Raw genomic sequence first — 13,098 nt, forward strand, 5'->3', positions numbered from 1 at the left:
ATTTGTGCGCGAAAAGGGGACTAGCCAAATCTTTCTGTGTCTTATGTTGTAAGGAACATCCAAAGATTGTCTAAGATTGCACAGCGAGAGAAAGCATGTATAGGATTTTGCCAACGAGATTTTATACTTCATACTTAAGTTTAAATTGTACAGATGTACAGCAGGGACTATATTATATGTTGAGAAAAGCTCTGTTGTATGGCCATCATACGGTAAGCCTGCAATGTGACGGATTGCTTTCTTCTGCATTAAAAATAGCCGGTGTATGTTCGCCTTTGATGTCGTTGCCCAAACAAGGCTACAGTAATTGATGTATGGGGTAAATAAGGCATTATATAACATTAGCTTTATCTTAGGTGGGACAATGTAACGAAGTCTGCACAGAACACCACAGGCCTTGGCCAAGTTGCGAAGCACATTTGTTACATGTGCATCCCAATTTAGATGTTCATTAAATACTACACCTAAGGTTTTCACCTCATGTACAGTATCTATTTTTTCTTGGCCTATCTTTAAACAAATACTGTAATCAAGAATTTTTTGCACAGGTCGAAATAGGACAGCCTTGGTTTTTTTCGTATTTATTTCTAATGAATTTACTTTACCCCATTCTAACAGTTTACTAAATGTAATATTACCTAAAGACGATAATTCACTAATGTCCTCTGACTGAATAAAGAAACTTGTGTCATCGGCATAGACTACAAAGAATGCCTGGTTGCTTATTGTTACTATGTCATTTATATAGATAGTAAAAAGAATGGGTCCTAATATACTACCTTGGGGCACTCCACAAGATATATTGCGTAGAGCTGACGACTCCTCTTTTAGTGAAACGCTTTGTTGTCTCGCGGACAGATATGATTGTAAAAGGGCAAGAGGTATTCCACGGAATCCGTAATGTTCAAGCTTAGAATATAGGGTTGTGTGGTTAATTCTGTCAAATGCCTTGGAGAAATCTACAAAGCCGCCTAGTGTTAATTTTCGTTGTTCGAAACCTTTAATAATAAATTCCTTTTGTGTGAGAAGGGCCAGTTCTGTTGACATACCCTGCCGGAAACCAAACTGCTGGATGGATATTATAGAATGCTTATCACAGAACGATACAACTCTTTTGCAGATGACTTTTTCCAATCCTTTTGATATGACAGGCAGCACAGAAATAGGCCTATAATTCGAAAACTCATTTTTGTCTCCCGACTTAAACAGAACAGTGACTCTGGCTAGCTGCATTTTTTGTGGGAAAACACCAGTAGTCAAACAGGTATTGAAAATATGTGTGAGAGCAGGTATCAGGAGCTCGAGCACAAACTTTATGGGGCGGATAAGAAGGCCATCAATATCACGCGCTTTGCTATTCTTCAAAGACATACAAATGGAATACACTTCATCTGGAGTAACTGGATCAAAAAAAGCAGTGTGGGCATTCGGTAGACCCAAGTAGGACGATGCTTTATCATCATGGTTACTGTTCGCTAAAGTCGTAAAGTATTCATTAAACTTATTTGCTAGTTCTCTTCCTTTAAAACTTTGATTATTGACACTAATTTCGAGGTCTCCACTTTCGTGCGTATTGCGATTTAAAAGTTTATGTAATTCACGCCAAAGAGCGTCTCCCCGAGTTGCAACGCGACCAAAAAGATTTTCAAAATAAGCGTGTTTAGAGTTGCGTAACACTTTTGTTACACTGTTTCTGTATTTCTTAAATGATATGAAGTCATTGGGGTCTTTTGTTTTCAAGAACTGAAAATACATCGCATTTTTTTCACTAATCATTCTAATACATTCGTCAGTGAGCCATGGTTTCCGACATTTTTTGCGCTTTTTGACAGATTTGTACTTAAAACAATCTGTGTAAGCACGTTTAAGCAAACCCAAGAAAATGTCGTAGGCATCATCAGCAGTAGTACACTCAAGCGCAGATGTAAAGTCAATTTCCTCAACTGCAGTTCGGAAACGTTCAAGCGTTTTTTCATTAATTTCTTGAACTAAAAATGATTCACAAGGCTTTTCGAAGTTTTTACATAGCTCACCGGGCTTGCAAAACATAAAAATAGGCAAATGATCACCCAGAGCTGCCGTTATAACGCCGGCTTTAATACAGCCTTCCGGGTTATTTGTGATGAATATGTCAAGAAGACTTTGAGAGTGACAAGTGATGCGTGTAGGCTCTGTTATTACGGTTGAACAATGAAAAGTGTCCAGAAGCAGACACATACGTTGCGAGTTTAGAGTAGGCTGAAGCATGTTAATGTTGCAGTCACCACCGGTGGTAATGTGCAGTTTATTCAAACACGCGAAATTCAGCAGCCTTTCTAAGTAGGCAAGAAATTGATCAGTATTCCCATCTGGTGGCCTATAAGTAACGACAAATATAGATTGCTTGCATTGGAGCGTCAGAGTCTCGTAATCGGGAGTAATAGCTGTGAAGTCGGGGAGCACTACGCATGGCAACTGTTCTGATATCAACTGCATTACTCCCCCACCACGCCTGCAGGGTCTGTTTAGGTAGAAACTCCTGTAGCCTGGTAGACAAAGCACTTCTTCTTGCGTTTTATACCATGTTTCGGTTATCATTATGATATGAAACTTGAATCTAAATTCATCAAAAAATGTTGTTACTTCATCGTATTTGTTCCTTGCAGACTGCGCATTAAAATGTAGAAAGGCAAGGTGCGTACTGTCTTTCGGGCAAGCGATATTTTTCGGTGTGTTCATCAGCACGGGGAAAGAAGATGCACTGAGTAGCGCAAGATGTGCTTACACAATCTTTTCCAAATCAGCTTCGCATGAAATCCGGATGACACGAGATGTCTCCGTTTTCCGCGCGAAAACTTTGCCGCCTTTCGCCCATGCAGAACGCCAGCTCATTGCCTTCTTTTTTGCGATAGTCTTTCCTAGCAGAAACTTAAGCTGAGGGCAAAGGTGTTCGTTCACAAACACCGATGCCTTGGTTGAAAATCCTAGGTCTTCGGTGTTTAGTTTCTTGCTGCGTGCCTTGTCAATCACTTGGTTTCGTTTCGCACGGCTGTTGAAAACGGCAACAATGTTCTTGCTTTCGGCGTCGTTCCAAACAGGAACACGATGACACACCTCGATATCCTGCCTATCTATAGGCTCACCCACTGCGTCGCCCACTTTAGCAAGCAGCTCTTCTAGGTTTTCATTATCCTCACACGGTACACCCTTTATTTCAATGTTCTTGATCCTAGAATACTGATCTTGTTCAGTTACTCTAACAGAGTTGTCGTGCACCTGTTTTCTCAGATTTTCTCGCTCTCGTACTGCGTGGGGTAGATTTTGCTTAGCATGTTTAGGCCTGCTTGGAGCAGCGTTGGAAGTCGGCTGGAGAGCTGGACCTTGTGCCTCCGGATCTGGGCAACACAGACTTCGTTTCCGTCAACGGCGACCTTTGTTGCCACGGTAGACTTGACGACTGACAAAATGCTTGGAGTGCCATATGGAAGCGATCACAGTAGACAGATCATTTCTATATGGAGGCGAAATTCCAGAGGCCCGTGTGCTGTGCGATGTCAGTGCACGTTAAAAAACCCCAGGTGGTCGAAATTTCCGGAGCCCTTCACTACGGCGTCCCTCATAGCCTGAGTCGCATTGGGAGGTTAAACCCCAATAAACCAAACCAATATTCTTAAGGAAGGTTCATAACCACAAAATTCGCCGCATAGTCGAAAAAAATGGCAGCGGTTTAGCTCTGATGAAACCTGGGGGGTTGCGAAAGCAACGAGGAGAGAGAGAGAGAGGCGATGGAGAGCGCGCGGCGGCGGCCCCGGCACGCTAGCTATGCGCCGCTACTGCGCATGCGCAACTGGCGATCGCTGCGGCGTGATGGCTCTGTTATGCTCCTAGGTTCTCGGCGCGCGCAAGCGCGGCGGTTGTGGTCGGACGCGTCACGTTGGCGACGCTGCGCCGGGCTGAAAGCCACCTCCCCTTATACTCCAGCCGCGTCGACGCAAGACAGCGCCGAGCGACAAGCGGCGCGCATGCACATAAATCCATTCGTCCGGCCTGCTGCCTCCGAGTAGCGGCTACGCGCTCCGCAGACGACGCGCGCGATGCATTCTGGGTTCGCGGCTTCGACGCGCCCGGCGCAGAATATGCACTTATTTTGTTTCCACGCCAGCACCGTCTGAGCGCGCCGAAGCCGCCGAAGACGTCGGTGGTCGAAGTGCCGCGCGCGCGTAACGCCGGAGGAGAGAGCAAGCAGACGTCACGCGGCGCCATAGCAACGGAGAGGCTGACGTCACATCATCTGTCAGGCGCGGCGGCGGCTCCTCGAGGAGCAGGTGGGGTCCACGGACTACGCGACGAGCGATTAGACCTGGCGTAGTATTGCTTTCGCAATAATAAAAAAAAAACGGCGGCGCGCGGGGCAATCTCGCCAGCGCGCCATGAGAACAGGGGAGAAAGAAACCCCGGGAGGAGGAGGAGGAGGAGGAAAACTTTTATTTCTATTTACAGTGAGAGGTCGATGGGGCGAGCCGGAAGGGCCCGCCCCTTACAAACACTAGGAGGGATCCCTAGTCCGGGATCCCTGTAGCTTCCGCAGCGGCCCGGGCTCTAGCTACCAATGCCTGTTGGGCATGGAGTTCGGAGCAGCCGCGCAGTGCAGCTTCCCAGTCCTCTCGAGTGGGGTGGAGGTGGGGTGGGTAGGCAGGATTGGAAGGGCATGCCCACACCATATGGTAGGTGTCCGAAAACTCCTCCTCACAGTGTGGGCACGCGCCCGAGAAAGAAGAATTGAAGTGCTTAAGTACTGCCGGGCACAGTACAGTATTGGTATAGAGGCGGAGAAGCCAGCGCTCCTCCACCCTGGTGAGGCCTTTACAGGGAGGGGGATAGAGACCATGAAAATTTTGATAAAGAGAGGTGATCTCTTTAAAGGTGATGGCCGGATTGAAATTGAATTCCGGATCAGGCTGCGGATGAGGCGACGCCCGGTGAGTAAGCGCGCGGGCGGCAGCGTCGGCTGCCTCGTTCCTCAAGACCCGCATGAGCCGGAGCCCATACGATGGTACGATGGGTCGGAAACCCTGTGTATTCGCATGCGTGGAGAATTTTGAAAGCACGGTCTGGAATATACCCTTGCTCAATATTGCGGCAGGCGCCCCTGGAGTTCGTAATAATGACTCGGGACTCTGGATCTGCGGCGGCCAGTGCAATGGCGATCTCTTCCGCAAATGTAATGTTTGGGGCACGGAAAGTAAGGCCCTGAACTGTAGTGTTTTGGTCGGGAGAGCGCCTGACCTCGTGTGTGTTGCTCGCTCTCCACATCGCTCGCGGGCGCGGCGCTAGACTGTCGTCACCGCGCGTCGCCGTTTGTTCGAGAAGGTTGGAGTGAATTCTGCTCATAGGTGACGGAGAGGGCACAGCTTTGAGCGTACTAAGTGAGGCCCTCTCCACCTGATTCGTGCGCCGGCGGCGGCGCAACGCGAGAAGGACTGGGAGGTTCTCGAAGCCCATCACGCGAGAAGACCCATCACGCGAGAAGAGGTCTACGCAGCGATTCGAAACACAACCAGAAATACGGCCGCGGGTGCAGATAAGATCAATAACGCACTCATCCGCAACCTCAGTGATGAGCTAGTCGCAGAATTAACGGACTTTCTCAACAAACACTGGGAAGCGGAGACCGTGCCCGAGGAGTGGAAACATGCGGAGGTTGTCATGATTCCTAAACCAGGCAAGAAACTACAAATTGAGAACCTCAGACCGATCTCGCTCACATCGTGCCTAGGAAAACTGTACGAACGAGTGGTGACGCTGAGATTACAACAGTACATGGAGGACAACGAACTGTATCCCCACAGCATGTTCGGTTTCAGAGCAAAACTATCGACCCAAGATGTACTACTTCAAATCAAAGAAGAAGTACTTGGGAACGTCCCCAAGAGCGGAGAAAACATAATACTGGCATTGGACATCAAGGGGGCTTTTGACAATGTCAGTCACGAGGCTATCCTTACGGGCATGAACGACCTGAACTGCGGAAGGAGAATCTACGGCTACGTCAAAGCCTTCCTCTCAAATAGAACGGCAACGATTGGCCTGGGGGAGCTCAGATCAGACAAATTTCTTACTCCAAATAAAGGAACACCTCAAGGATCGGTCATCTCCCCTACGCTCTTCAACATAGCCATGATTGGCTTGGCAAAACAGTTAAAAGCAATCGACGGCATACACCATGCACTCTCAGAAAAAAACCGGCCGAGGGGGGAGTAAAGACAACTTTAGTCCTAAAAAGGGCTCTTTAGTCCCTAAATTTGCACACGACACACTCCTTGCCAAAAATGCGCGCCGTGCGCAAACTCAGCGGACTAACTGCCGAGAAAGAGACTAACGGGAGGCGAATCGCAGCACAGCAGCACGCGAAAATTGCGCGAGAAGACCCTGACTGCAATAGTACTCGATTTTTGAAGCGCATGGATGTCGTCTAAGGCCAGTGAGGGCACTGCCGCTGCCTGTGACGAGGCGGATACCCTTTTCCGTGAGAAATAGGCTTCGTGCCACCGAAACGGCTGGCAGCTGTGCAAGTGCATAAACAATCACTACGAACTTCAATACGTGTCAAATGTGAGTTGTAAAAGTTAGGGTTGAGCAAGTACACGTAGTTTCATACCGTTGCCGTTGTTTACAAGCTTATGTGATGCTGTGTAAGTATCGGCGACACTTAGCAGTCAATTCCCTGTCACCGCTCTCCGCCGGTAACAAAAAACGAAGTGAACCATCGCCTTCTACCTTTGTTTTCAACAGGCTGTAATGTGCAGCTGCCAATTGCAAGGAAGAAGACCACCTTATACGCAAAAAAAGAAACAAAAAGAAAACCACTGTTGTGGTTGTGAAGTACCGGCCGTAAGTATACACAGTTCAGCACTTCTTTTTTGGCCACAACGTGATTTAGACCGTTGTGCGTGCGCATTAAAGCTTACCGCAGGTTTTTTCAAAAGCATATGACACCAAAACCACCACACTGTGACAACAATTTGAGCGGTACAGACAGACCATGTGTGTGTGTTGCATACAAGGCTTTTATTTTCTACCGTGGACTGTCCTCGGTGGTGGCGTAGTCATATCCGCGCTCGGCTCATAATCCAAAGGTTGTCGGTTCGAATCCTGGTGTTTTCATGTATGTTTATTTCTGTTTCCTTTATCGTTGTTATATGTGTGAAGTTCTGTCGGAAACTATCCCGCTGGAAATCACCCGTCGTTTGCATTTTTTCATTAAATGTCTGCTCCCGGGGACTAACGGTAGCACCCTTTCCAGGGGACCAACAGTTACGCCCTTTGCAGTTAGTCCCGAAAAGGACGATTGCCAGTGGCAGGTCAGTTAGTCCCCAAAAAGACTAACCTCTAACATCTGGGTCAACACAGGCTCGCTCGGAGAGAAAGAAGAGAAATTACAAAAGGCGGCCACCTGCGTAGAGAACTACGTCAGAGCAAGAGGGCTAGCAAGCTCCACCGAGAAATCAGAGCTCCTAAGAGTTTGGAGAGGAAAACAAAATCGCACAGTCCCCACTAGTGACGACTTAAAGTTGAACGTCTACCTCGAGGGGAAATCGATACCGGAAAAAACACTCATCAGAATCTTGGGGATGTGGATACAGTCAAACCAACGCTGCACTCACACCCTCGCCCTACTCAAAGCATCCACTCTACAAGTGGCCCGCATGATCACGCGCATCTCACACAGACGTCATGGCATGCGAGAGGAGGACACACTTAAGTTGGTCAGAAGCCTGGTAGTCAGCCGAGTGACATACAGCCTCCCCTACTATAATCCCATCAAGAGTGAGGTACAACAGGCGGACGTGATTCTACGCAAAGCCTACAAAACCGCACTCCACCTTCCTCACAGCACTTCAACTGAAAAGCTCCTAGCCCTAGGACTACACAACACTTTCGATGAATTGAGAGAGGCACAACTAGTCTCCCAACTGCGCAGACTACAACAGACCCCATCTGGCAGGGAGCTCCTAAAGAAACTGGGCCGCGCCGATCAAATTCAAGAAATACAGAGGACAGAAACAATTCCGGACGAATATCGCAACACACTAAAAGTAACGCCAATACCCCGGAACATGGATCCCAACCTACACAAAGCACGCAGAGAGGCAAGGGCTGAATACCTACAAAAGACATTAGCACCCCAAGAAACGACGGTATACGTGGACGCAGCCACATACACCAGAACAGCGGGGCAGCACAACAGCAATGCGGTAACAACGGTGATTGACTCAACCCTACGCGAGATCACCAGCGCATCACTACAAGACTGTACGATAGTCGAGGCTGAGGAAGCGGCCGTCGCTCTAGCGGCAGCGGAGGGCTATCGGTCTAAACGGTCTCTAAAAATCCTTACAGACTCACAAACAGCATGCCGCAACTACCTACGCGGCAGAATAGGGCACAGAGCGCTCCGCATACTCCGCTCTGGGGGCCACATAACACAACGACAAACAAACGAAGAACCAATCAGGCATACGATAGTATGGACGCCGGGACATACGGGAGTAACAGGGAACCAAGAGGCGGACAGGATAGCTCGAGGGTACACTTATTACCGAGCATCCAACGTAGGCGACCTCGAGGGGTACGAACCTGTACCCCAAGATTATTCGGCGATTCTAAATTATTACAAGGGCTGCAGAAAGCGGTATCCACCACCGAACAACTCCCTTAGCAGAGAGGACTCTGTCGCGTGGAGACAGCTACAGACGGGCTCCTACCCGAACCTACACGTACTCAACAAAATATATCCAACACAATACAATGACAAATGCCCTTGGTGCCAAGAACCCCCCACGCTGTACCACATAACGTGGGCATGCCAGAGGATAAGCGTGGTACCAGTGATAACAAACCCGAGTGCGGAGCAATGGGAGGGAGTGCTCTCCAGCGATCGTCGGGTCGACCAAGAAGGTCTGATTCGGCGAGCAGAACTGGCAGCAGCATCCAGCGGAGCCCTGGACTAAGGGCAACCGACCTTTGAGCAAGATGGACGAAGCCATCTCAAAACCGCCGAACACAATCCGAATCTAGAGCTAATAAAGTTTTCACTCACTCACTCACTCACTCACTCGAAGCCAGTCCCCGCGCCTGGCCAATGGGGACGCGCGCCCGGCGCGAGAAGGATTAGGAATTGCACAGCTGATACTATATGTACACCCCCCGTCAAAAGTATAGAGCCCAAAGGGATTGCTTCTAAGCTGTTTAGCGGGGCTCTCTGCCACATCTAACAGTCCAAAGATTGGGAGGACAGAGGAGGCGAAGCCATTCCTCTTTAGATGGATCACGGTCGCTGAGGATGCATAATGGCCGATTCACACGACGGTCCGTTCGCCCGCGGCCCGCGCACTACGTGTTCATGCGTCAGCACATTGAGGGGCGCGCTGTCAGCCGCCATCCATCCATCCATCCATCCATCCATCCATCCATCCATCCATCCATCCATCCATCCATCCATCCATCCATCCATCCATCCATCCATCCATCCATCCATCCATCCATCCGTCCGTCCGTCCGTCCGTCCGTCCGTCCGTCCGTCCGTCCGTCCGTCCGTCCGTCCGTCCGTCCGTCCGTCCGTCCGTCCGTCCGTCCGTCCAGCGCGCCCTTCAATGTGCTGACGCATGAACACTAGTGCGCGGGCCGCGAGCGAACGGACCGTCGTGTGAATCGGCCTTTAACGAGGCATGCTGCGTGCCTCATAAGCAAACCCTTTGGGCTGTATACTTTTGACGGGGGCTGTACGTGCGGTTTTGGGTAGCTGAAAATCCTGTCAGCTTTAGCGAGGGGAATATTATCTGCCACAACGGCACGATTGCTAAGTCGAGCCACGGGGCGAGGGACTACGGAGGTGGAAATTGTCTGTGTACCGGCACACTCTGGGAACCCTGGGAACGAGACCGCTTACATGAATACTCGAGGTTTTGCCAGCCGAGCAGGTGAGCCGGACGTTCCGGAGACGTCCACGAGATATGAGCTAGTGTCCTTTCACGACATTACTAACCATTACAAACTTGCGCGGAGAATTTGCCCGCCTCCGGACAAGCAATTGGCAAAGACGCAGGAATGCGTCTGGCGAAGATTGCAGACGAGATCGTTTTTCAACCCACAAGTGTTAAACAAAATCTACCCGGACGTTCAGCCGGAATGCAGATGGTGTCAGGAATTGGCAACCTATGACCACTTATTATGGAGCTGCAGCAAAGCACCGCCACCGGCGGATATTATGAGTGATCCTTCCCTCCAGCAGTGGGAGTCCGTGTTGGCCAGCTCAGACCCGGTCGTCCAGACCAGAGCCGTGGAGTGGGCCACTCGGGTCGCCGTCAGCTATGGGTTGATGACCACATAGCTCGGAACCATCTACACGTGCGTTCTGACGAAAATAAAGTTTGTCCATCCATATATGTACATACGTGCGCGCCTGCCTTGGCGCGAAGAATACAGACGCGAAGCGCGCCTCTAAATAAAGTGCCGTTGACCGCTGTCTGTGAGCCCGAGCCGCCGTTTAAGCTTCAGAGAAGCGCGCCCGCTCGACTCCCGGGTCAACACCACTCGCCCAGCCACGGACTAGTGAAGCAACGTGCGCTAACCTGCGGGACGGCTCCGTCCATATCCTCCGGTCGTCGGACTGTTGCAGTGCCTGGTGAACAAACTGTGTTTTGTTTGCTTGCCTCTCTCTTCTGTTAGTGCACTTTAGGCGCAATATTTCTTTTGCATGTTAATCTCTCTGGAGTGATACTTTGCATGAGCTGCATCATATTGTAATCACTTTGTATGTGCTCGTGTGAGTGACCCTGAAATCCTCTGTATCGTCTCTTGGCTGTATAAAGTTTGTTTTGTTTTGGAACCTTCGGCTCCGACTCATTCTTCTCTGGCTTGGAACCGGCGAAAGCTGGGCACCAAGCGACCAACCCCCCGGTCACTTGGTAACTGGTTTCCGGGTGAGCTTTCCGCGCTGCGTCGAGAGCACCTCCTTTGAGACCGCTACCCCCACACGCTCTAAGGGTGTCTGGAAGTGCACGCTTAAGTGCGCGAAAAGGGTGACAGCTTCTGACTCCAGCGTGCACGAGCTGTCTCCTGGCTGATGTCTTTCTGGGTGCGCGTAATGCGTGGTACGGGTGAGACGCGAATTCGGGCCATACTCTCCCATGCGGGCAGCCTCGTGTGCAGTGTGTGTTAAATTGTGCGGATTAACGTGGGCAGTAAAAGGCAGCCACACCAGCTGGAATGCATTTCTGCAACAGTTAGTTGCACCCTACCTTTCGCGCGTGCATGCATTTTTAACGCGGCTGCATTACGGTCCCACATCGTCATAGTCGCGGTAGTGGGTCATCCGGGTGGGTGGGAGATCGGAACATCCTCTTTGAAACGCAATGGCGGTAGTTACCACCATCCTCGGCTTTTTTCCATTACATTTCTTTAAGCAATGCTTCAAACTTCGCAGTAATCTATAAATTCGCATTTTTCTTTAAACAAAATTTTAATTCCGGAACGTGTAATCACGTCATCGCGCTGCTTTTGAGGCAGCAGTCTTCCAATCGCTTCTTCTAACTTCTGCCGCAGATCATTCACATGACCTTTGTTATTTCTAAACCCTAGGGTGTCAGGAAGTGTGACAATGCATAGAAAAAACGGGGAGTAAGCGGAAGCGACACTGTTCACATCCTGCTGTCCCAGGTTTGTCGCATGGCGTTGCATGTTTGCCAGTCATCTTTTCTCTAAGGTCGCGAATTTCTCAATTACATCCTGAGAAGATGCTGGGCTTTTGCAGGGAAGCCAGCATGCATATGGCTCCCTATTGGTTAACCCAACATGCGCAAGATATATATGAAGTCGAGATGACTTCGAAGTGCTGCCGCCGTTTCGTGGTCGGTGCTAGACTGCATTGCGACAGTCTGCGTGAAACTGCGTGGCGTTCTATAGAGGTCGTACTATACCTCTGGTTGATGCCCCTCTGGGTGCGCGGGTTCATGCTCTTGCTGAGGTACATGACGAAGCGGAACTTGAGCAGCGGCTCCTCGGCGATGTAGAACTGGCCGTCCGTGTAGTTGCGGCAGGTGCGCGCCACCTGCGCACGCACAACATGTACATGCACACACCAGAGGGGTGACCAGAAATGTCGCCAACACAGAAAGGTATACCGAGTAGCTCTCGCATCGGCGTCTGAACCTTCTCAATTGACAAATGTGTGGTACGAGGAAAAAGGAACTACTGAGGGACGTCGTCTTTCCTGAGGCAATTTTGGACTTGGAAGCTTCGGGCTTATCACTGTGCGTGCGAGAAATAGCGCCTCCTGGCGACAGTCACATATCCCTGGATGACCGCGCGCGTAGGGCCATAGCTTGATATCCAACTGACGCTGCAGGTACCGATGGTGCCGCCTCTTAACGCATGCGTTATTTTTACGCAGTTAGTATAAGCATGACGAAATGTTTTGAAATACAAAACGGTCAGTTTGAAGTTGTGCGCGTTCGTCCGGTCACGTGCTTCAGGTCGTGATCGTCGCTGTTATGCTCAGCTGCTGCGTCCCAATTGGCCCGGTTGTCCACTCTGCTCAGTTGATATAATTACTTTTAGTAGCACACTCCATTTGTGAAGCCACTCGCAACGCCATGTGATGAACAGTTCACGCCTGACAAGAACTTCACTCTTGCTTGATCGTCCTCGGCACTGGGCATATTATGCAATGCCTATAGCAGCCGTCGATCGCAGATGCCTCACCTTGTAGGTGAAGGACCCGCGGTCGGCGATGACCACCGCCTTGCCCCGCACCACCTGCTCCAGGATGGCCGGCCCATAGATGCGGTGCAGCTCCGTCTGGCCGCCGTAGCGCATGATGCGCTCGAACACGCGCTGGTACGAAGGGTTGCGCGAGTCCTGCGGCGGGCGGGGTGTGCATACGTCAGTCTGCGCAGAGCGTCTTCCCGACAGGCGACAACGACGAGAGCGATGACCGGCCGATTAGGCAGTGTGTCTCATTTTTGTGTGTTTATATTAGCGACCCTGGTAGCACAAAATGTTGCAGCAACATTGCAGCAATGTTTCACTGCAACGTTGCTACAACGTGGATAATGTCCT

General features: G+C 50.1%; 1 protein-coding gene across 1 annotated transcript in view; it reads right to left on the reverse strand.

Moving 5' to 3' along the window:
- Positions 1–13,098, reverse strand: part of LOC149369553 (glutamate receptor ionotropic, kainate 4-like) — a 63,605-nt gene that overhangs the window by 14,797 nt on the left and 35,710 nt on the right. Inside the window, exons 7-8 of the mRNA XM_089558881.1 lie at positions 12,742–12,897; positions 11,958–12,088 (exon numbers count right to left, since the gene is read on the reverse strand). Of these exons, the coding sequence (XP_089415007.1) occupies positions 11,958–12,088; positions 12,742–12,897 (287 nt within the window). The remainder of the gene's footprint in view (positions 1–11,957; positions 12,089–12,741; positions 12,898–13,098) is intronic.

This window comes from Amblyomma mixtum, chromosome 1 (genome assembly GCF_055824585.1).
Source record: "Amblyomma mixtum isolate Tamu chromosome 1, ASM5582458v1, whole genome shotgun sequence".
Lineage (NCBI taxonomy): Eukaryota > Metazoa > Arthropoda > Arachnida > Ixodida > Ixodidae > Amblyomma > Amblyomma mixtum.